The sequence below is a fragment of the Capricornis sumatraensis genome, chromosome 22 (genome assembly GCF_032405125.1).
Source record: "Capricornis sumatraensis isolate serow.1 chromosome 22, serow.2, whole genome shotgun sequence".
NCBI lineage: Eukaryota > Metazoa > Chordata > Mammalia > Artiodactyla > Bovidae > Capricornis > Capricornis sumatraensis.
The window spans coordinates 15,125,665-15,150,008 of record NC_091090.1 but is presented as its reverse complement, the minus strand read 5'-3'; the positions used below and the strand labels follow the sequence as shown (position 1 = coordinate 15,150,008).

Sequence of the window (24,344 nt, the reverse complement as noted above, 5' to 3'; positions counted from 1 at the left end):
ATTCAGAATCACAGCTGCCTGGATGTAGTTGGGGCTGACCTGATCAACGCAACATCTTAGCCATCACCCCCTTACAGGGGAGGATCCTTCTGGCGAGCTGGGAAGGCTCTGCAATTTTAGCAAGATTAGCCTTTACCAAGTACCAATTTGTACAGACTGTTTTCCCTTGGGGGCAGGGAGCGGCCGCAGCCAACCCACCAGTAGGTTATGAGGCAACCAAGCATTTTGATACCAAGGTGTTATTGGGTCACTTGAGTTCTTGCCCATAAGACCAATCAGGTTGGAGAGTCAAGTTAGGGTGGGGACTCACTTTTTGGCAATTCTTAAAGAGCAGCTTGAAGTGGCCTCACAGGGTTGGTGGCCTTTCTCACAAGCCTCAGAGTCAGGAGTACCTGGCTCAGCTTGCCCCCCCCCTCCAACTCCTGGACGCCTAGCAGGAGGTGCTCACTAGGACTGCTGGAAGGAAATTTGTTTTCACTCCACAGGAAATACATATTCATTGTGGAAAAAAGAAATTTTTTTTAATGCAGATGAGCAAAAAGAAAGTAAAATTAATGTCTTGGAATTCCTCCACCCAGAGGTTAACATTTGGTTTGTGTCTTCCTAGACTATTTTATATACTTATTCTTACTTACAAGAATATTTACATAGAGTCATACTACACACACTATTTTGTAACTTGCTTTTTTTTTACCTAATCATGTCTTTCCACATCAGTAAGAACCCATTTATAACCTAATTCATGAGCATCATGGACAGATATTTGTAAAGATATATCATTATTTATTGAGCAGGTCCCCAACACGGGTTGGCTACTTAGTTTCCTTGCTTTTTCTAAACAATTTTGCAATGAATCATCTCTTGCTAAATTCTTTGCCATGTCCTTAATTATTGTCGTCAGGATAAATTCCTATACATGGGAATGCTAGGTCAAAGGCATGCATGTTAGTCTTGTAATACTTAACTCATTGCTTTCGTATATTATCCATTTACAGTCAACTCTCAGTTGTATATGGATGGTGGTGGCTGAGAGGGACGGGGCAGTGGCCAAGATAACATAGATAGCTCCTATATACTTACATATGAAAAATGGTGCTATCTGGAAATTAGGAGTGTAGCCAGGTTGAAAGGCGGCAAGAGGTTGTCTGATTGCTCCCACTCAGGTGCCCAGTTTAATATTTTTTCCTATTGCTCACTAGGATGGCATCCCAAAGTGTGCAGAGTTATCTCTGTCTCACTTTGCTTCTCTTCAGGTCTCACTCTCTGCATCTCTTTCTCTCTCTGTCTTCTCAGAGAAAAACACCTAATCTTCTGGTTAAACTAGTCTCTATTGGTAGAAAATCAAGTGTTAAGCATAGCGATTGCTGGGTGCTGCAAGGAGGGATAAATTTAGCAGGCTTCTTTATGCATCTCTGTTCTTTCTAGCACCTTCTCCCATTTAAAGGCCTCCTTCCAAGCTGCAGGCTGCTGGGCTCTGAAACATAGTGTCCCACAAGGACCACAGCAAGATGGATTTAAAAGCAGCTCTGTGGGAAACTCAAGGTGGGCTGCTGCCACCCCCAGCCCATACCTGCCACGACCACTTCTGTTCCTTCCCACCTCCTTTCCCACCTTTGTCTTTAACTGTGGGTCTGTCTCCGAAATCAAGGAGACTCTCTGATGGCTGGTCTCTGTGGTCCTTCTCTCTCTATGACCTCTCACTGCACTTTGCCCATGGAAGACCCTTCAGAAACTTTGCTCTACGTTGGGAACTCCTCAAGGAAGGGATGGGCCACACTCACCTACACACACCAAGCCTCCCACAATACTTGGTGGGTGCTCGGTATTTGTTCAGAACATGAACAAAGGAAAATAAAATGCGAACAGAGCAAGCAATGGAAATGCTTACAGGGAAGAGTTACTTGATTTAATTACCCAATAAAAACTTGAAGGCAAGATCATCACAGATGGGTAGATAACAGAGTCAGTCATATTGATAAGTATGGCCAATTCACCAGGTTTTATGAGTGTATTGTACCAAAATCTTCAGTTGAAAAATAAATAAGATCCTGGGACTGGGAAGTTTTGAAGAGCATTTGGAAACCACTTCAAGACTTAGCCACTCAGAGACTCTTTTCTGTGACCAGATCCAGTTCTTAAAAAGAGGTTAGGCTTTACTGTTTATAATAGCCAGGACATGGAAACAACCTAGATGTCCATCAGCAGATGAATGGATAAGAAAGCTGTGGTACATATACACAATGGAGTATTACTCAGCCGTTAAAAAGAATACATTTGAATCGGTTCTGATGAGATGGATGAAACTGGAGCCGATTATACAGAGTGAAGTAAGCCAGAAAGAAAAACACCAATACAGTATACTAACACATATATATGGAATTTAGAAAGATGGCAATGATGACCCTGTATGCAAGACAGCAAAAAAGACACAGATGTGTATAACGGACTTTTGGACTCAGAAGGAGAGGGAGGAAAAGGGAATGGTAACCCACTCCAGTATTCTTGCCGCCACCTGCCTCCCCCCGCCCCCTGCCTCAAAAAAAAAAAAAAAAAGAAAGAAAGAAGGAGAGGGAGAGGCTGGGATGATTTGGGAGAATGGCATTGTAACATGTATACTATCATGTAAGAATCGAATCGCCAGTCTATGTCCGACGCAGAATACAGCATGCTTGGGGCTGGTGCACGGTGATGACCCAGAGGGATGTTATGGGGAGGGAGGTGGGAGGGGGGTTCATGTTTGGGAACGCATGTACACCTGTGGTGGATTCATGTCAATGTATGGCAAAACCAATACAGTATTGTAAAGTAAAATAAAGTAAAAAAAAAAAAAAAAAAAAAAGAGGTTAGGCTTTGGAGCCAGGGAGATTTGGTTCAAATTCCAGCTTTGCCACACACTACCTGCATCACCTTGGCAAGTCAAATAACTTCTTCCAGCCTCAATTTTTTCACCTATAAAATGGGTATAATAATAATTATATACCTTACTGGGTTGTTATGAGGAAGATCTTTTTTTTTTCATTCTTTTTAGGAAAACAGTTTTTTTGTTTTTGTTTTTGTTTTTTTAAAGAGCCTGCACATAGTAAGTGCTCAATACTAGTTATGCTGGTAATTCTCCATGTGACCGTGGACAGTGTTTCTTGACGTCTCTGGCTTTCAGCTTTCTCACCTGAACATGGGACAATGATTCCAACCCACATCTTCATCAAGGTGCACTCAGGCTCACTTATAGGTTCAAGAGAGCAAAGGTACAAGCACTGTGGAGATGAGAGGATGTACCCCAGTTTCAGGGCACGGTAAGGGGACGGGTTGGGTGTAACATAGTTTGGGCACAGTTGGCAGTAGCACTCCTTCCCCTGTCAACTTGGGGGACCCTACAGATTTAGAAGGGGAAAGGGGGTTTTAGTAAAATCACTGAAGAGGAAAGAAAGAATTAGATACATGTTTATCTTATTTATTTGCTTAAGTGCCTAATGTTTCTCCCTTCATGTGGGCAATGATGGTCTCCACATCGTTCATCCCTTTGTCCCATAGTGCATGGAACATGGTAGGCACTTAATAAACACAGATGCATCCATGAATAATGAATATATGAGTAAACCCAGAATTCAAGGGAGGAGGCTCAAAGAAACAGCTATTTAAGGTGACCCAGAGTATAAAAACAGAAGGCTTCTCTTCCCCTCCTTCACATAGCCTTCATGCTGAGTGTTAAATCCTAGAAAGATGGGCACTTGGCAGCTGACAATTTAAACTGCTGGGGATCCCATTCACAGGGTGCCCGAATTAACTCGGCTGTGCGGGATCAATTTGTGGTGGAGGATGGGACTAGAGGCCCCAGCCTCCCGCGGACTGGTAGCCTAGCAACAACTTCCAGCTCAGCCAATCACCGTGAGGCTCCCTGCAGCTGCGGGAGCGGTGGGCAAGGGTGTGGGGGTGGGGGGTTGAAGTAGGGGGCGCAGCAGCCCCCCCCCCCACCCCGGGAGGCACTGGCGAGCAGGCTCGCGTTCCCAGGAAAGCCATGCAATTCCCCGAGTCCCTGAGTGGAGACCCTGGGAGCCTACTGCTTTTACCTGATCCCTAATTGTAGGCTGAATTATAGGCTGTATTTCCCTGTGGGTATATCTTGATTGCCCGACTCCACTGTAATAATTATTATTTGTATTATCTTAGCAATAGTCGTTTACCCAAGCAGGTTTTCACACTATAATCTCAGTTTATCCTCACAGAGACAGCAAGCCCCCCGGGGCGGGGGGGTTGGGGTGGGGCGGGAAGTGGGGGAGACAGGTTTATTCTCCATCTTATTTCTGTATCCTGCACTGCAGGGGCACTGATTGAAAAACAATTGGCCTGAAGCTGCAGAGAGTCACCACTGGAAGGTCCATGGAGACTCTGATTTTTCAGTCAAGAAGTCTTTGTTCAAAACGAATACGGGGAGGAAACCCACAAAAGAGGGGATACATGTATATGTATGGCTGATTCACTTTGCTGTACAGTAGAAATGAACACAACATGGTAAAGCAGCTATACTCCAATTAAAAATAAATAATGAGAAAAAAAGAAAAGAAATCTCAATATGTAAAACAACTAAAAACAGGGCTGTTCTGGGCTGAAGGCAAGTGGGGTCTCAGGCCCTGCCCAATCTCCCTAGCCCATCCTGGGAAGGAAGGTCTTGAAAGCACACCCCTGAAACTCCTAAGGATCTAGGAGCTTAGGTCAAAAATGCTAAACCAGACTCATTCTCTCATTTTCTATAAGAAATCCAGCAGGACAAAGGTTGAGCTCAATACATATGGCTGAATGGCCACTGGCTGGTGGGCTAAATGGAGAGATGAATAAAGAATGGATATATCCTAGGTCATGCTGTCTATGTTAGCAGAAACTAGAACTAGAATCTATGAAAAAACTCACATTTTCCTTCTCTGTTCTGAATGTATTATTGGCTTTAGGCAAGAGCAAAGCAACTCTGACCTAGTAAGCACTTAAATAAACAACTCCCCCCCACCCCCAAAAAAACCACAATACTTCTTAAGGATAATGACAATTTTCCACACAGACCTTTTTTCTTACCCTAAGGGTTTACCAAAGAATTGGCATTAAGTTCAAATCATCCTATATCAGGTTGCCATGGAAACAGCAGTGCCTGCCACTGGTACATCACGTGGATTCCTACCAAGTTGCCTGTGGTGCTTTTGCCCGGGGCCTGGGGCCTCACACAGCCCCTGTGTGCTTCTTGCCCAGAATGCAGGCATGATCTCCACAAATTTCCACTGAAGGATCTACTGATTACCTCGAGATGGAACAGGCAAAGAGAATGTGTCCCAGCTCTATTCTTTCTGTTTTCTTTGGTGGACCCAGAAGTCTATTTGGAATTTGGCTCCAAGGTAGAAACAAATACTGCCCTCCTTCCAGGCTGTGGCCTGTCCTGCCTTACGGGCTCTCCCTTCACTACTGTGGGGACACTGGGATAATGCAAGAGTTGTGAACTAGTCACCCTCCAGGCTTTGTGTGTGTGGGTATGGTCAAGGGACTTCCAGGCGAACCTCTCTATAAAGAGAAAAGGTCATCTCAGAGCATCTTCTCATTTGAGATTTCCCCAAATTAGGCAGCCACTGCAGAGGAATCCCCATGCCTCCCTCTTTCAAAACCATGATAATTGAAGTTCATTTCTGCTGACTGGCAGTATCCATTGCCCCAGCTGTCTAAGACTTCACTTAGTTGGGTCTGTGACCTACCTACATAGACTACCATTATGTTATGTGAGTTTTGAGTTATGAAACTACAGGGTTCATTCAATCCCACTCTACTGTTTATGGAGGAACCAAAGATCAAATTGCCAACATCTGTCGGATCATAGAAAAAGCAAGGGGATTCCAGAAAACATCTACTCCTGTTTCATTGAACATACCAAAGCCTTTGACTGTGTGGATCACAAAAAACTGGAAAATTCTTAAAGAGATGGGAATACCAGACCACCTTACCTGCTTTCCTGAGAAACCTGTATGCAGATCAAGAAGCAACAGTTAGAACTGGACATGGGACAATGGACTGGTTCAAAACTGGGGAAGGAGTACGCCAAGGCTGTATATTGTCACCCTGCTTATTTAACTAACATGCAGAGTACATCATACAAAATGCTGGGCTGGAAGAAGCACAAGCTGGAATCAAGATTTCTGGGAGAAATGTCAACAACCTCAGATATTCAGATGATACCACTCTAATAGCAGAAAGCAAAGAGGAACTAAACAGCCTCTTGATGAGAATGAAAGAGGAGAGTGATAAAGCTGACTTAAAACTCAACATTCAAAAAACAAAGATCATGGCAGCCAGTCCCATCACTTCATGGCAAATAGATGGGGAAAAAGTGGAAACAGTGACAGATTTTATTTTCGTGGGCTCCAAATTCACTGCAGACAGTGACTGCAGCCACGAAATTAAAAGATGCTTGCTCCTTGGAAGAAAAGCTATGACAAACCTAGACAGTATATTAAAAAGCAGAGACATCTCTTAGCCGACCAACATCTGTATAGTCAAAGCTATGGTTTTTCCAGTAGTCACGTATGGATGTGAGAGTTGAACCATAAAAAGGCTGACTGCCAAAGAATTGATGCTTTCAAACTGTGGTGCTGGAGAAGACTCTTGAGAGTTCCTGGAGAAGACTCTTGAGAGTTCCTTGGATTGTAAGGAGATCAAACCAGTCAATCCTAAAGGAAATCAACCCTGAATATTCATTGGAAGGACTGAAGCTGAAGCTCCAATACTTTGCCCCCCTGATGAGAAGAGCTGTCTCATTGGAAAAGACCCTGATACTGGGGAAGATTGAGGGCAGGAGGAGAAGGGGACGACAGAAGATGAGATGGTTGGATGGCATCACTGACTCAATGGACATGAGTCTGAGCAAACTCAGGGAGGTAGTGAAGGACAGGGAAGCCTGGAGTGCTGCAGTCCATGGGGTTGCAAAGAGTCAGACACGACTGAGTGACCAAACAACTGGCTACCAGTCTTTGGTACCTCTTGGTGCCACGCCCTGTGCCAGGCTTTGAGGCTTCCTAGTTTCATTAATCTTCATGGCACCCCTTTGAGGTAGGTACTATGGTTATCTCCTCTTTAGATGAGGAAATAGAATCTCAACCAGTAGCTTGGCTAAAGTCACACACTGGAAAGCAGAGCTAGGCCTTGAAGTCTTAAGGGCCCCAAAGTCAGTGTTCTTTCCAGCACAGCCACTGTCTCCACCACGGACATGCCCTTCATCTCCAGAGCCTCCGGTTCCCACAGTGAGGCGGGAGGGTCGGGGTTGGGGTGGGGGTGTGTGAGGGTGGCTGGTTCCACAGAGGCTCTTGGGATCCACTTTGCTAGGGTTTAGTTTAGGCATAGCTCCTAAGGGCTCAGTTATCCCTGGGAGACAGAAAGAGCAACAGAACTCAGATCACATCTTCAAACATATGCTCCCCTATCTGCAGACCCAGAGTCCTTTCTCAAGCCTGTCTCTTCTCTCATCAGTAAACAGAGTGCACAATCCCACTTTTCTTCCCGTTACACAGACTTCTATTTATTTACTGACTTTTTACTATCTCTGCAGACTTCACCCTAAAGCCCAGCTGAAGATCTGGGCCCCTTCCCGATCATCCCCGCTGTTAGCTGTCTCTCCCCCACTACTGTCTGCACCATTTATCTCGGGCTGCCTTGAGTAGCCCATCCTGTCTCTGTGGCTAGCACATTCCTTGAGGGCAGGACCTGTATCAAGAGCACCCTCCTCCCCCATTATTGCCTAGATTAGTGCTGAACACTTAGTAGGTATTCAAGAATGAAATGAAAGCACTATCTAATGTTCCCTTATTTCTGTTTTGCTCCTCCTTATATCCCCAGCCCTTAATTCAGTACCTGGCACACTCTGGGGACTTAATAAATGTGGAATAAGTCAATAATGAATGGTGAAGTCCTCCTCTGATGGTCCAGTGGATAAGAATCCGCCTGCCAATGCGGGGGACATGGGTTCGGTCCCCGGTCCAGGGGTCCAGGAAGATTCCACGTGCTGTGGGGCAACTAAGCCTGTGCTCCACAACTACTGAGCCGGCTTTATAGAGCTTGTGTGCTGCAACCACTGAAGCCTGCACCTAGAGCCCGTGTTCCACAACAAGAGAAGCCCCTGCAATGAGGAGCCCTTGTACTGCAACCAGACATCAGCCCCCACTGGCTGCAACTAGAGAGAACTGACACACACCGACGAAGACCCAGGGAAGCCACAGATTAATCAACTTTAAAAAATCATGAATGATGAAGAATGAATGAATGAATGAACTGAAGGAAGCGATCAAAGAGTATCTTCTCTATTGGACTGTTGGGACTCTTCCTGACTGCTGGTCAGGAAGGTGGAATTCTTCAGTGACTCAGCTGGACTTGGGGTTTTCAGGGGGCAAACCACAGAGCAATTTGCTCTGTCAAGCCTGGTCCTAACTCTTGCCCCTACATCCATAGACACAGGAGCCTGAGCTGTGACTGAAGAGGAGATTCTTCTTTATGTGGTGATCTCAGGAGGATAGAGGTGGGTTACCCTCAGGACTGATGAGTTAATTCCCAATTCAAATGTGAGTCAAACCAGTCTAGGTATTTGTTGATCATTGGTCTGCCTCTTTTTCCCTGTAGAATTGGAAATAGAACTCAAACCAAATTTGATCCCAAAGAGAAGCAAAGAAAACATCGCTATTTTAATACTCTCTAAGTGAGCGGGTCTAAGAATGGATCCACCAAATGTAGTGTAGGATCCTGGATTGGATCCTGGGACAGAAAAAGGACATCAGTAGGAAAACTGGCACAATCTACAGCTGATGGTAATGTTTCAACGTTAATGTCTGAGGGTTGGCAAATGGACTGTGGTTATATGAGAGGGTAACACTAGGTGAAGGATGGGGGCTTCCCAGGTGGTGCTAGTGGTAAAGAACCTGCCAGCCAATGCAGGAGGCACAGGAGATGCAGGCTTGGCCCCTGGGTTGGGAAAATCCCTTGGAGGAGGGCATGGCAACCCACTCTAGTATTCTTGACTGGAGAATCCCATGGACAGAGGAGCCTGGTGGGCTGCAGTCCCTAGGGTGGCAGAGCGTTGGACACGACTGAAGCGACTTGGCGTGCACACATGGGTGAAGGATATACAGAACTGTCTGTACTATCTTGGCAACTTTTCTGTGTATCTATCATTATTTCAGAATAACAAATTTATTATTATTAAAGTAAAAAAAAATAACGAACAAAGGTTGCCCAAGGCTATTAGACACACAGTGCCTGCCACCCAGCAGGGGCTCAGTTAACATCTGCTAATATTGAGGGGACTGAATTAGTATAGGTCACTTGCGTGAGTTGCTTTCCAAATAGATGTTTCCACTGCATAATCAACGCATTCAGAATTTTACCCAGTTTTCCATTCAGCTGTCTTCTACTTTAGTCCAAAGGCTTGTTTGGAGAAAATAATTTTTTGTCTATTTGGTTGGAGAGATTAAACATGTAAAATACAAATTACTTTCTATTCAGTGAATTGAAAGATACTAATTCCAACACGACAGGGGGAGTTACAACCACCTCCACCCAGTGATGTCATTTCTGTACATTTTACAAAAAGGTTTTTTGTGTTTTTTTTGCATACATCATGTCATTTGATCTCACTTTCTTAACCAATGTGCAAATGATTGCTTAGCCCATGGAGTTTGGTAGGAGAGCTGATGTGATGCTTGCAAAGCAACTTCTGAAATCATTAGAGAAGATAAAGAAATATAGGAATGAGGAGAGTCCCAGTCTTGGCTCATTGTGGTAGCTAATCTCTCTGAACACTTTTTCCCACTTTGTAAAATGGGTATAAATATAGGACGGTGAGAAGATAAAAGTAAATGATTCATGCAAAGCTTTAGGCATAATACCTGGCGCATTCCAAGGGCCTGATAAATAGTATTATTACTGTGAGTCAGAGCAGAGTTCATATTACAGAAAACACTGCCATCTCAGGCAGATAAAGAACTCTGGGGATGATTTTTGATGAGGACATTTTGATTCTGAAAAGTGGACCCAGCAGCCAGGGCTGAACTTTAGGTTGTATCTGGGCAACAATATGCACATACTCACGCTCACTGGCAAGAAGGGGAAAGAGTGGTTTAAAGAGCTTTGGAGAGGCTTCTAGTTCCACTAATAGAGCCCTGAGCTGAAAAGAAGACTCTCCAGCTTTAGTAACAACATTGTCTTCATCATCAGTGACCACAACAGAACTGTGGTTGACTTCACAAGTTAGAAAGAAAACAGAAATGAAAAAGGAACTGAAAGCCAGTGCCGGGTGAGAGAAAGCTGTTGCTGTGATTATTGGACCAGAAACTGGCAGCGACAGGGCCCTTGGTTCTGGGCTGTGTGAGGGTCAGTTGCACCAAGACCTTGCTTAAAGCCAGGGCCATCCAACAGCTGCTGGGTCAATGAAACATGACAATGGCTTGCCTCTGTGTACGGCTCTCAGTGAAACAATACAAAGTCTCCCATAAACATGCAAAGCCCCCAAGCTGGCATTACCTGTGGCTTAGAGCTTGAATTGACACAACCTACAGGGTAATCACCATAAACATTGGTCCTGAGTTGCTGATTACCCTGGGCGCCCGGCCAGGGCCAAGGCAAACCAGCTCAGACAGTCAGTCCTTCCACTGCCACACAGAATTCCCATAGAAAAACCAAGTCCTTGTGCAGATGAGTTCACAACTAAAGTATTAAAAAATATTAACCAGACCAGGTTGGAGTCCAGGTCTCCATTTTAATAAATTTAACAACATCTCTAGGGTGTTCTTTTAGTTAAGTTTGAAAGCTGCCACATGACCTCTGCTTTTCCATTTCAAGATCGTTTTCTTTTCCCTTGTTCATCCATTCATTCAACATTCATTCATCAAAGACTTATTTTGTGATGACCGTTTGCCCAGGACATTCAGGATTTCTTTTGTCTCTCATCATAACGTCCGAGGAATGTGATCCCACCCCCAAGTTCCAGACGGGAAAACGAAGGAAGCAGCAGGTCACTGGTGGGCTGAGCCTAGCCCCTCATTCCTGGGAGCTGCGTTCTCCACCAGCCCTGCCGTGTCTTGTCCCTTGACTGAACCACAGAGACAGGCCCGTGGGTGAGCGAGGAAAGAAGTCTCCAGAGCCAAGCTTCTCACAGAGGCGCTGCAGTCCTCTTGGCACCTGCCCCTGAGGCCCCTGCAGGGCCACTAACAGGACTACACCTGAGTCACCTGCCAATGCCAATATCTTCAGCCGCCCACAGCTCCAGGGCCTCAGGAGGGGTGGCAGGGGCTGCCCGAGGCGGCAGCGACCAGGCACGGGAGGCACACTGAAACACCCGTCTCCACTGCAGAAGTCAAGCCGGGTCCTGCTGTGCCCAGGCATGTGGGGAGGGGCCCCAGCTACTCCCCTGGGCCTCCCAGGGGCTCTGCAGGGTCCTTTTAGAACCCATATCCTGTCCGGAAGGACAGCTTGCCTTCCTTCCCGACAATGCAAGCCCGTCTGTTGCACCTGCAAATCTCACAGCCTGGAAGACTCTTCTCTCAGAAAACAAAGTTCTCCCTCCCTTCCTTCGAGAGGACTCCCCGCCCAGCCCACCTGACACCGCACCCTCTGATCACTCACCACACCCTTCGCCGGCTTTATTTTCTCCTTTGAGCATGCCTGTTGGTGTTTTTCTATGTTGAGTTATTTACGGCTTGATTTCACCAGGGGAGTGCCAGCTTCATGAGGGCAGAGAGCTGTTTTGTTCGAGGCTGGATCCCTAGGGCCTAGGATGAGCGACAGGGCAAATGGCCTGTCTCATCACCATACGTTCAGCCAGAAACTGGTCCTCAACTTTTTTGTCTGCACATTAAGTAGGTTAGACAAGAACAGTGACTTTCAAACTTAAACAAGAAAAAAAAAATCATTGGAGATCAGGGTAGGCACAGGAAAAAAGTCACTGGAACACTTTCTTGAAGTGAAATTTTGTGAAGAATGGAAAATAGCAGGGTTGTAGTCATTGAAGCTGGGGGAAGGCCGCCGGGTGGGGGGCAGGGGGTGGGGGGCGGGGGTGGGCTTCAGTGCGTATCCTCTCCCTGTTCTTTTCTTCCTAGCCCCACCTCAGCCCCTCGCCCCAGAGTCCTGGGGTTCCTTAGAACACAGTTTGGAAATCACTAGCCTGAGTGAGGTCCACCTTCAATCAGTCACTTCCACTTCCGAAGTATAAATACAATCATCCATAAAGTTGAGGAGTTGGAGTTGCTGACCTTCCTTCTATGATATTCTGGTATTATAAGTCATATTAGGTAAACCCCAAAGTAGAAATTGCAGACACATTCAGTGTCACGCCTGCCAAAGGCTGGCAATTGTCAGGAGTCTATCAAGCAGTACTTGCTGGACCAGTAGTTTGTGGGAGCCACGGGACCAATAAGACCTCAGATTGCTCAACCAATCTAGTTGATGGGATGAGACACAACGTCTGAAACAAGACAGGATACCATCAAGTGGACAGATTCTATGGGTGAACTTGAGATCCCATAAAGAGATCCAGTGGGGTAAAATGGGAGGGTGTGTCGGGAAGAGGTGTTTTCTCTGGATAGGACACCAGAAAGTCTAGGCAGGGGACACAGAAGGACTGGGGGGCACTCACATGCCAGCTGCCAGGAGGGCAGCCTGCTGATGGTTCAGTGCTGAGCCCCTCCTCAGCCAACACACTGGACTTGACCTGGTGTTTATGAAATCCAGACCTTGGTCCCAGGAAGGACAGACTTTTTCCATCATCATCATCACCAATCTCAGATATCAAATTATAACTACTATGACAATGGCTGCTAGTTGTCCCCAATATCCATTCTCCCCTTCTTCCTTAGTAGATGAGCCTTCGATTTTTAGCTGGACACATGGCATTCCAGAATAGAGTCCACATTTCCCAGGCTCCCTTGCAGTCAGGTGTGGTCATGAAAATGACTTCTGACCCGTGGGATGTGAGGTGACATGGTGTGTGTCATCTTCGAGGCCTGCCCTCAGAGGGAAGAGATATGCCCCCCTTCCCCTCTGGAACCAGCTGGGATGCAGACGTGGTGAGGAGCCCTTTCGGACTGTGAGCAACACGGTGGAAGGAACCTGGCTCCTAACCTGGAGCCACCACACCAGCCCTGGGGGGCTGCGGTGCAAAGACCACAAGAGCGAGCAATGCTCTTGTGTTTTGTTGAAGCTCTGCGCCTCCAACCAGTGCAACTGCAGTGTCAGTCCGAGTTTGCAAAGCTCATTCCCAGGGACCACTGCTGATCCCGGAGCAAGCTGTGGGGAGGGATCGGCAAGCATATTCCCTCCCACTGCTCAGTAGCTGAGCTGAGTCTCAGGGTGGCCTGGCCAAGGTCACTTGCTGCTGAGTGGATTGCTGGGACCAGAGGAAAGAGAAGGTGGACAGAGTTCGGACTTTGGGTTCTGACTAGCTCTAGTTTGAAGCCTACCTCCCTGCTGCCTAAACCCTGTTCTGAAAAACCATGTGAAAATAAGGTGAGTGGCAAACTAGCCTCACAATGTGACTGCAGACGCTTTTGTCCTCAGAATCCAGAGAGCCTGCTTCCTAGACAAGTGCTCTTTCCCACGGGGATTCCCATCTCTGAGACTAGCGCCCTCCGAGAGCCAGCTGTGGGAGCACCAAGGGATGAACGGGAGTGAGGAGACTCTCAGAGGGGTGATGTCTGCGGTGGGACTTGGAGGATGGGGAGACGGGACACAGGGAGAAAAGAAAGGGGCCGGCACCCGTGGGAGAGGGGACAGCTTGAGCAAAGGAACGGAGGCGGGACACATCCTGAGACTGCTATGCACTCGAAGAGGAGAACTCTCAATTCCAACCCTCAGCCTCAGCTCCCTCCTTTTAATATTTTACTTAGTGGTTTGGGTGTTTAGTGGGTTGTCACTGTGAGAAGGCAGTGGAAGAGATCTTGGAAAATAATTATTTCTAGAGGACAAAACAGAGTCACCTGATGAGCTCAGCTAAAAGGCAGCTAAAGGTCCCCTGCCCCTGTCCCCCACCTAGCAGGGGAACAGCCACTGAGGCTGGTACCCACCCAGCACCATTCTGTGCCAGGAGACCAACCAGCCTCACTCCCCCTGGGCTTCTCAGACTCACAGTCCTTATCTGGAGAGATACTTGTTGTGAAATGTTCCTGCAGAAAACAAAGCCTAGGGAGGCTACATGCAACTTCTATGCAGATTCAAAATTGTTTCAAAATGATATTAAAAGAAACAGAACAAAGCAGGGTTGGGAATATGCAGATGAAGCCCCACTGGTAAATATTGGTAAGTATTGAAGTTAGATGATGGGTGGGTTCTTGAGGGTGCATTATATTATTCTCTCTAAGACACTTGAACATTTTCCACTTAAAAAGGTTATTTAAGAGCTTCTCTGGTGGCTCAGTGGTACAGAATCTGCCTGCCAATGCAGGAGACACGGGTTTGATCCTCAGGCCAGGAGGATCTCACGTGCAACTGAGCAACTAAGCCTGTGTGTCACAACAACTGGGCCTGTGCTCTAGAGCTTGGGAGCCGCAGCTACTGAGCGCATGTGCTGCAACTAGTAAACTCTGAGATTTAGAAGCTGAGGAGCTAGTTTAGTTGGTTGAGTAGTAGTGTGGTTCTCTGTGCTCCGCAACAAGAGAAACCACCGCAATGAGAAGCCCACGCATCGTAGTTAGAGAGTAGCCCCTGCTCGCCACAACTAGAGAAAAGCCAGGCAGCAACGAAGACCCAGCACAGCCAAGAATAAATAAATATATTTTTTAAAGTTATTGAAGGACTTCCCTGGCAGTTCAGTGGTTAAGACTCCATGCTCCCAGTGCAAGGGGCACAGGTTTGATCCCTGGTTGAAGAACTAACCACATGCCAAGCAGGGTGGCCCAAAAAGAAAGTTATTTGAAAGTTTAAGAAATGTACATGAATGTTCATAACGACATCATTTATAATAGCTCAAACTAAAAACAACCCAAACATTCCCCAACAAATGGATTTTAAAAATGTGTTATATCCACATAAAGAAATATTATTCAATGATAAAAAGGAGTGAAGTACTGACATGTGCTATAAGGGATGAGTTTAGAAAACCCTACACTAAGTGAGAGAAGCCAGACACAAAAGGACACATATTGTATTGTATAGATTCCATTTATATTAAACATCCAGAATAGGCAAATCTATAGAGACAAGAAGTAGGTTAGTGGCTGCTAGGCAATTGAATGGAGGAATTGAGAGGTAACAGCTAAGGGGTTTGGCATTTCTTTGACAGGTAATTAAAATGTTGTATGATTGATAGTGATGTTGGAGATACAACTGCAAATATACAACAAGCCACAGAAAAAGAGAAACAGCCGGTAGAGGCTCCGAGCCATGAGTCTTCATAGGCTTTGATGTGAGCTCGGGGGAAGGGTGACGTATGGACCAGCCCCTGAAACAAGGTCTGTCTGCCTCATTTACGGCTCTCCCAGAGGAATTCGCAGAATCTAGCCCAGTCTGAAGCCTCTGGAGCAATACCGTTTTTCTCTATTCTGGAAAAATCCATGCCCCATTAATAAATATGGAATTTTGTTAGTCCTCAAACGCCTGACCCATTTCCACTGCCCGGTTTTAGTTTTGCCAAGTGCACTGGGGCTTAACTGAGGCTGCACACCAGGATCACCTGGGAGCTGAATAAACACTGGTGCCGGCTTCCGCCCCAAGAGATCCTCATTTAATTAGTGTTGGGGAGAAGCCTGGGCAGTGGATGTTTTCAAAGCTCCCAGGTGATTTAAACGTGCAAGACTGAGAATCACTGATTAAGTGAAGAATTTTTTAATGAGTAGGAAAAAATATCAAAAGTATAGCATGGAGTATGGTGAGTATTCGGTCATGAAACTTCTCTTTTAGATTTATATTCACACTGGGTCACAATATGAAAAGTACTTCTTACTGTAACTTTCAGCCTAGGAGTTTGGAAACCCCAGGTTGACGGGTCCTGTCAGTCACCGAGCTAAATGAAGGGGACCCACCAGCAGCAATCAGGTGCCCCCCAGCCTCTGCGTGGGCCTCTCCAAGGACAGATGCTCCCCTGCTTCCAAATAGCCCTTTCCCATCTTGGACAACTCTTGCTGAGTCAAAAGCTGCCTTTCTGAAATTCTCACATCAAACCCTGACACCAGAGGACTGAGGTCTTTACCACCCCCCGAAGGCATTATGTGTCCCAATCACGTGACTTTGCTCTGTTGTCAGGCAGAGTCCGGCTAGAAGCTGAGGGTCCTGCCCAACCTGTCTCTACATGTCAGATTTCTACTCGTCTTTCAAGCCCCTGGACTTCCCTGATGGCTCAGACAGTAAAGTGTCTGCCTACAATGTGGGAGACTGGGTTCAATCCCTGGGTCAGGAAGATCTCCTAGAGAAGGAAATGGCAACCCTCTTCAGTATTCTTGCCTGGAAAATCCCATGGACCGAGGAGCCTGGTAGGCTACAGTCCACGGGGTCGAAAAGAGTCAGACACGACTGAGCAACTTCACTTTACTTTTCAAGCCTTATCTCGAATGCCCCTTCCATGAGGTCTTCCACTATGGGATCTGTTTGCTCTCTCCCTCTGCACTCTTCTGCCTTTTAATTTTCTAATATACTATTGGAGCTTATTATACTATAACTAGTTGGTTACTGCCTTTGAGTTTGAATAAACTGTAAGCTCCTTGAGGGCATGGGTGGAGCTTCATCTTGCGCTATATCTCTGTATCTTCTGCAGGGCCCAGTATATGCTCCATACACAATCATTGGTTGAATGAATGAACAATTGGCTTACCATGAAGTTTTTACAGGGAGGAAGGTACCAAGTAGCAGCTTAAGTGGGGACGGGATTTTAAGTTCACCAAATCCTCATTCTTTAACAAGAAAAAAAATGCATAACTTTGGCATTTGAGCTAGTGCTTGAAAGGTAAGTTGAAATTTGACAGGGAGAGACAGGTCGAGGAGTAGTTTCTAGCCTCCGGTTGGAAATCCTGAATCCCCCCCACTGGTTGTCAGGGAAACCATCTCTCCTCAGATGGGTAAATGAATGAACATTCATTCTCTAATGCAGTTCTAATGCAAACCAGGCTCTTGTGTTAAGTGTTTTGCAAACATTTTCAGGTGCCCCCAAATTGCCCCTAATGCAGAATTAGGCTTATGTTAGCAGAAGATGGACCCACTGCTGTCTCCGCTTCCAATGAACAAAACACAATCTGAGGACGGAAAAGCCCAGGCTGGGAACAAGAGGACAGGGGTCGGCCTGGAGGAGAGAGGCTGGGGGGCGTGTGTTGAAGTAGTCTTTTTTAAAAGAGACAAGCCTGTTGTTTGTATGCAGATAGTACGATTAGTTACACATAAAGTATAGGATAATCTACCAAGGAACTTTTAGAAATATTTGAGGATGTTCATGAGGTTGCCCAAGACAATATCAACAAACAAAAGCCATCAACATTACTTTATATCAGCAATAATCAATTAGATTAGAAAATGCCGTAGAAAAAGGATCTTGTTTCCTATAGCAACAAAAGCTATTAAATCTCGTAAAAGACAAAAAAATCTTTACTGAAGGACAAAAAAGGTCAGAAGAAATAGAGAGATGGGTAGGCTATTAACATATTATAAATGAGAAGCTATAATTTCAATCAAAATCCTAATAGAGCTCTTTCACATGGGGGAAAAGGGGGTCAAGAATAAGAGTCAAGGGATCTCCCTGGTGGTACAGTGGATAGGAATCTGTCTGCCAACGCAGGGGTCACGGTTTTGATCCCTGGTCTAGGAAGATTCCACGTGCCACGGAGCAACTAAGCCTGTGCACCACACACTGAGGCCGAGCACTGCACCATCTGAAGCCCGGACGCCTGGAGCCCACGCTCTACAGCAAGAGAGGCCACTGCAATGAGAAGTCTGCAGACTGCACCTAGAGAGTACCCCCTGCTCACTGCACTAGAGGGAAAGCAAAGACCTAGGGCAACAGCAACAAAAACAGCCAAAAGGAGTAAGAGAGTCAGTAGTTGAAGAAGAAATTCAAAAAAGAAGGAGAGGGCTGCCATATACGCTATATCCCTTATTATAAGACTATCATGGTCAAAATACTGTGGTATAGTGCAGAAATAGGCAAATTCACCAATAGAAGAGAAGAGAGACTCCAGGGATTCCAGGAACCTGAATAAGCCAGAGGCAGCATCGCAAACAAGTGTGGAAAGAGTTGCCTATAAATAGTGTCGGGTATTTGGCTACCACAATCAAAATCTTCTATTTCTACCTCAAAAGAGCTACAAAATAAATTTCAGATGGATGAACTTAAATACGAAAGAGCAAAATTTCCAAACTCTTGAAAGAAAATACAGAGGTAATCATTGTAACAAAGTAAAGATATTAAAAAACACAAATTGTAGGCAGAAAAGATTTGATATCCCTGACTGCATCAAAATTGGAATTTTCTGAGTAATGAAAGACATTGTCAGATTAAAAAGGCAAGCTATGGAATGAGATGAGATAGCTACAATGTCCATAACTGACAAATGATTCATGTACAGCCTATATAAAGAATACCTACATGTTGAAGAGAAAAAGATTACCAGGAAAGGGTTATGAGCAGGTAAGTTACAGAAGAGGAAACACAAGTGGGGATTTCCCTGGTGGTCCAGTGGCTAAGATTCTATGCTCCCAATGCAGGGTCCTGGGTTTGATCCCTGGGCAGTGAACTAGATCCCACACGTCACAACTAAAGGTCTCCCGTGAACTAAGACCCAGCGCAGCCAAGTAAAACGTCTTGGTTTCTCTAAGAGAAAACACAAGTGGTTGATAAATACATAGAGATGCTTAACAGCACTAGTAATCAGGGTGTGCAGATTACATAAGCAAAATAAAATGAGATAACTTCACACTTATCCGATTGACTTAAAACTCTTCAGTCTTGGAGTTCACTGGTGGCCTACTAGTTAGGATTCTGCACTTCCACTGCCGTCACCCAGGTTTAATCCCTAATCAGGGAACTGAGATCCTGCCAGCTACCTGGCCTGACCAAAAAATTAAAAAACTCTACAGCCTGATAGTCCCAAGGGTTGATGATGACACTGTGGGGAAATCAGAAACTGCTAGTGGTTAAATATATGGATGTGAGAGCTGGACTATAAAGAAGGCTGAGCTCAGAAGAACTGATGCTTTTGAACTGTGGTGATGGAGAAGACTCTTGAGAGTCCCTTGGCCTGCAAGGAGATCCAACCAGTCTATCCTAAAGGAAATCAGTCCTGGGTGTTCATTGGAAGGACTGATGTTGAAGCTGAAGCTCCAGTACTCTGGCCACCTTATGTGAAGAGCTAACTCATTTGAAAAGACCCTGATGTTGGAAAAGATTGAGGGCAGGAGGAGAAGGGGACGACAGAGGATGGGCTGGTTGGATGGCATCACTGACTCAATGGACATGAGTTTGGCTAAACTCTGGGAGTTGGTGATGGTCAGGGAGGCCTGGCATGCTACGGTTCATGGGGTCTCAAAGAGTCGGACACGACTGAGCGACTGAACTGAACTGAACTGAATTGAGTGGTTAATTTGGTACAACCGCTTTGGCGCATAATTTAGCCCTAGTCCAGTAAAGTTCATGTGATATGTGTCCTAGAGAAACATTCCATGTGGACCTGAGAGACTCAAACAAGGATGCTCATTGCAGTGTTGTTTATAACAACAAAAACTTGGCCGTGTCCATCAACAGAATGGCTAAATGGACCATGATACAGTTTTAATGGAATAGACACGGAAAGAGGTGAAGAGGATTAAAGGAAACCAGGAGACCCAGTCCTGGTTCTTGCTGTGCTTCTAACTGATGACAGGATGGGACAAGTCACGTGTCCTCTTCCCTGAGTGCTCTCCCCAGACATTCTCATGGCTCACTCCCTCCCCTCCTTCCGGTCTTTGTGCAAATTCCACCTACTCAGAGAGGCTTCCCTGACCCTGGTGTCCATACAACCAGTATCCATGCCCCCTGACACTGCGTTGTCAAGAAGCAGAGTGGTGGGATTTCCCTAGTGGTCCAGTGACTAAGACTCTGAGCTCCCAATGCACGGGGCCTGGGTTCGATTCCTGGTCAGGGAACTAGATCCCATGACTAACTATCCCTCATGCCACAACGAAGATCCTGAGTGCCACAACTAAGACCTTGGTGCAGTCAAGTAAATAGATATTTATTTAAAAAAAAAAAGCAGCAGCAGCAGCAAAGTGGCTTAAAGGTCAGGCTAGGTTAAAACACCAGCTTTACCAACTACTGTTTGCATGACCTTAGGCAAGTGATTTAAGCTTTCTGTGACTCAGTTCCCTCCTCTGTAAAATGGAGATAATAGTAGTTTTCAACTCAGAGGGTTGCTGTGAGGACTGAATGAGTTAATACACCAAAGAGAACAGTGCCTGATTCGGGGGAGGGCTGGTTAGTAGTAAATTGCACGGCAGTTAAAATGAATGAAGTACACTTGAGTGACGGTGGCTCAATCTCATAAACATGCTGCTGAATGAAAAGAGCACAGCCCTCTCCCTTCCCTGAACTTCCCTCCCAGTCACAAGCATGTGGCCAGCACGCAGACCAGCCTTCGGTCACACTACAGTCAGGGGTCCTTCTCATGGGTCTGAGTCCCTGTCCACTGGCATCCACGTCCCTCACAGCCTGGCCAAGTCAGTTTTCAGTTCAGTTCAGTTCAGTTCAGTTCAATTCAGTCGTGTCCGACTCTGCGCCCCCGGGGACTGCAGCACGCCAGGCCTCCCTGTCCATCACCAACTCCCCGAGTTCACTCAAACTCATGTCTATTGAGTCAGTGATGCCATCCAACCATCTGGGCAGGGTTTATTGACTGAACTGGATTAATTCTGAAAGTTCTCAAATGCCTGAAGACAGAGACACCACTGAGCCTTCTGGCTGGAGTGTTTTAAGAAGCTGAACTAAAGACAAGAGTAAGTGGGAGCGATGGAATGGGTGAGTGACCCGAGTACCTGGAAAGAGAGAGAAATCCCAGGAAAGGGGGTGTCTCCAAGGGAAGGGAGTCTGTGACTCCAAGACCAGGGAGTAGGGGACCCTCACCCCTTTCTGAAGGCCTGTCCTAGGGTCCACTGGGTGACTGAAGGATGAACTGCTACATTCACAGAGGACTTGTCATTAAAAAGAAAAAAAGATCTAGAAGGATCCCAGCAGAGTCCTTCCACAGGCTCTAGGAGGGGAAGTGGGATTTGGGACAAGGGGGGAGGTGAGTGAAGGCTTCTTTTTCCCTTTATAGTCTAAATACTTTTGCATTGTTTGAATTGAGAAAGAAGTGATTATTTATGAATTATGAGAAAAGAAAAATTTAATCTTGCACGGAAGGGGTACTCAGGGAATGGGTATTACAATTATTCTTTAAAACAGAGAGAAAGACATCTCACCCACCACAGATCCGCAGGCAGGAAGGGGCCCTGCTCGCTCCCCTCCTCACTCTGCAGCCAGCCCCTCATCCCTGGCCCTTCCTCCAACCTGTACCCTAAAGCGGATGCCCTCACTGCTCTCACCGCCCAGCCCCCTGCCCCGAACAACAGCCTCCTACTGCTCTCCCTGTTTCTTTCCCCCCTTTTATATTGCTCTTTCAACTTTAGTTTTTTATATTTATTTATTTTTAATTGTCAACTTTATTATTTTTTTATTTACTTAGTTTTAATGGATCGATGATTGCTTTACAATATTGGTTTGATTTGTATCATATATCGACATGAATTAACCATCAGTGTACATATGCCCCCTCCCTCTTGAATCTCCCTTCTTCCTCCCACCCATTCCCACCCCTCTAGGTTGTTACAGAGCCCCAGTTTGAGTTCCCTGAGTCAGAGTCTCTTGGACTGCAAGGAGATCCAACCAGTCCATCCTAAAGGAAATCAGTCCTGAATATTCATTGGAAGGACTGATACTGAAGCTGAAACTCCAATACTCTGGCCACCTGATGCGAAGAGCTGACTCATTTGAAAAGACCCTGATGATGGGAAAGATTGAGGGCAGGAGGAGAAGGGGATGACAGAGGATGAGATGATTGGGTGGCATTACGGACTCAATGGAGATGAGTTTGGGTAAACTCCGGGAGTTGGTGATGGACAGGGAGGCCTGGCGTGCTGTGGTCCATGGGGTCGCAGAGAGCTGGACACGACTGAGCGACTGAACTGAACTGAACTGAGTCGTACAGCAAATTCCCACCGGCTGTCTATTTACATGTGTTAGTGTATATGGCTCCACGCTACTCTCCCCTTCATTTCACCTCCTCTCGCCTCCCCCAGCGTTGCTCTCCTTGTTTCTGCCCTCCCTGGTCCGTCTCACTCTGCACAGCCTGGCAGTTGACACATACCAACCAGTTCATTCACTCAGGCGATTAACCCTCTAACGTAACCTGAGAATCTCAGCTGGACAGAGTAGAAACTGCGGCACAGAGCATCCAGCCACATGCCCCAGGCCCACACCATGAAGCGCCAGCGCGGGGACCCAAACCCTGGGGGACTGAGCCACCTGTCCCCTTTGCCTCCCTCCTTCCTCCCCACTCCCCAGGAGTGAAATCTGTTCTCCCCGCTACAAGGTCCATGTGACCTGGCCCTTGCCTGCCCCTCCAGCTTCACCCCCCACCCCCCTCCTCACTCCCCAATGCCACAGGCTCCCCGGCTGGTCCTGTACCCAGAACAGTCTTTCCTTCCCAATCATCAAATGGCTTGCTCTCTCGCTTCACTCAGATTTCTGCTTGAATGTCACCTCCTCCAAAAGGGCCCCCCTGACCCCCGTTTCTCAAACAGTCCTCACTTTATTCTCTGACCCTTTCCTGCTGCGATTTTATTCATAGTTCTTACCACTTCCTGATCTGACGTTAGGAGACTACTTGTTTGGAGGCTTATCGTGTGTCTCCACTCTCTCTAGAATTTCTGTTCCGTGCGGGCAGGGACTTTGTCCCCAGTGCCCGGAACACAGGCTCACACAGAATGGTAGTGCAGCAAATGAATAAATGCTCCCCCTCACCGCTCCCCAGGTGACGCAGCCCCCGTGGATGTCAGTCTGCTCCGGGACCGGGTCTGGGCCTGCCGTGTGGGCTGCTCGGAACGGTCCACTCCCCTTTCACGGGATGGTGCTCCTGCCTGTCTGTGTGTCGCCCCATCCTTCCCCCCGGGCCTCCTGGACAAGTAGGGCAGCAGGCAAAGTGAGGCCTCCCATATTCCTTCCCAGTTTCCCCCTGCCAACCCCTCTGTCCATCCCTCCAAGCCCAGGGCTTTCACTCCCAGCCGCTTGGAAGCTGGTCTGACGAATCCACCTTCACCAAGATGATGAAGATGTCAATTTGTCCTTCCCAAGGATATTTGCATTTTTAAATGAGGCCAGGCTGGAGCAGCTCTTCGCTCAGTGTACGCCTCTGTCATGGTGTAACTCCCAAGATGGGATGTTTCAGAGAGATACAACCTTTCCCCCTCCCAGAGCCCGGGAGACAGTGTCAGGTCAGGGTGCTGAGGGAGAGGGAGACAGAGCTCTGAGCTCAGCCAGTGGGTCAGAGACTGGGACCCAGCAAACCCTGACGGCAAATGCTATCCCACTCCACCTACATCTTCCCTTCCCACCACCCAGACGACCTGGCTTTGTTCCCCAAAGCATCCCCAAGCAACCCTCAGGCTCTGCTTTATGGAACCCCTCCAGAGGATCCCCAGGGAACCCAGAACAAAAACCTTACCCATTTCGATCCCACAGATGGCCAAGGCTGCCACCACCGCACCTGCCGATGTCCCAGCGAAGCGATGGGCTGTTTCCAGCATCCGGGGGGCCAGGTCCCGAAGGGCGTCCACCGCCCCAGCCTGGTAGAAGGAGAGGAACCCGCTGCCCGAGAAGGAGATGGAATGAGGGGTGTCAGGGTCCCCCTTGAACACCTGTTCTTCCATCTCCTCAACCTGGGACCTCCCAGGGAAGGGAGGAAACTCTCAGCGCTGATGTGCCTGAACGCCAGCCACTCTCCTGTTGAAACTTGCGGCCAAGCTACCCTGCCAGCCTGGAGCCTGGAATGTGGCTGTCGCTCCCCGGGCGGTGGCTGGGACACCCACAGTGGCTCAGGCGGCAGCTGCCTGGGCCTGTTGAGCTCGGTCAGGAGGCAGCCTCAAAGCCTGGTAAAGGCCCCGGCAGGCAGCGTCCTGGCCCAGTGAGCGCCCTCCTCTGCACTTGCCTGGTACCCCTTGGATCGTAGGTGGCTGCCACGCAGGGCCGGGCCCAGGAAGAGATGCTGCTCAGCCCTGAGTCCCAAAGGGTTCACTCATCGGGTTGCTAAACCTCCACAGATGGGTATGGGATGGCGCCTCCCCCCCCCGCACGC

General features: G+C 47.2%; 1 protein-coding gene across 1 annotated transcript in view; it reads right to left on the bottom strand.

Annotated features, from left to right (window-relative positions):
* Positions 1–23,919, bottom strand: part of PNPLA1 (patatin like phospholipase domain containing 1) — a 46,579-nt gene extending 22,660 nt beyond the window's left edge. Inside the window, exon 1 of the mRNA XM_068960931.1 lies at positions 23,715–23,919. Coding sequence (XP_068817032.1) covers positions 23,715–23,919 — 205 coding nt within the window. The remainder of the gene's footprint in view (positions 1–23,714) is intronic.
* Positions 23,920–24,344: the final 425 nt, after the last annotated feature.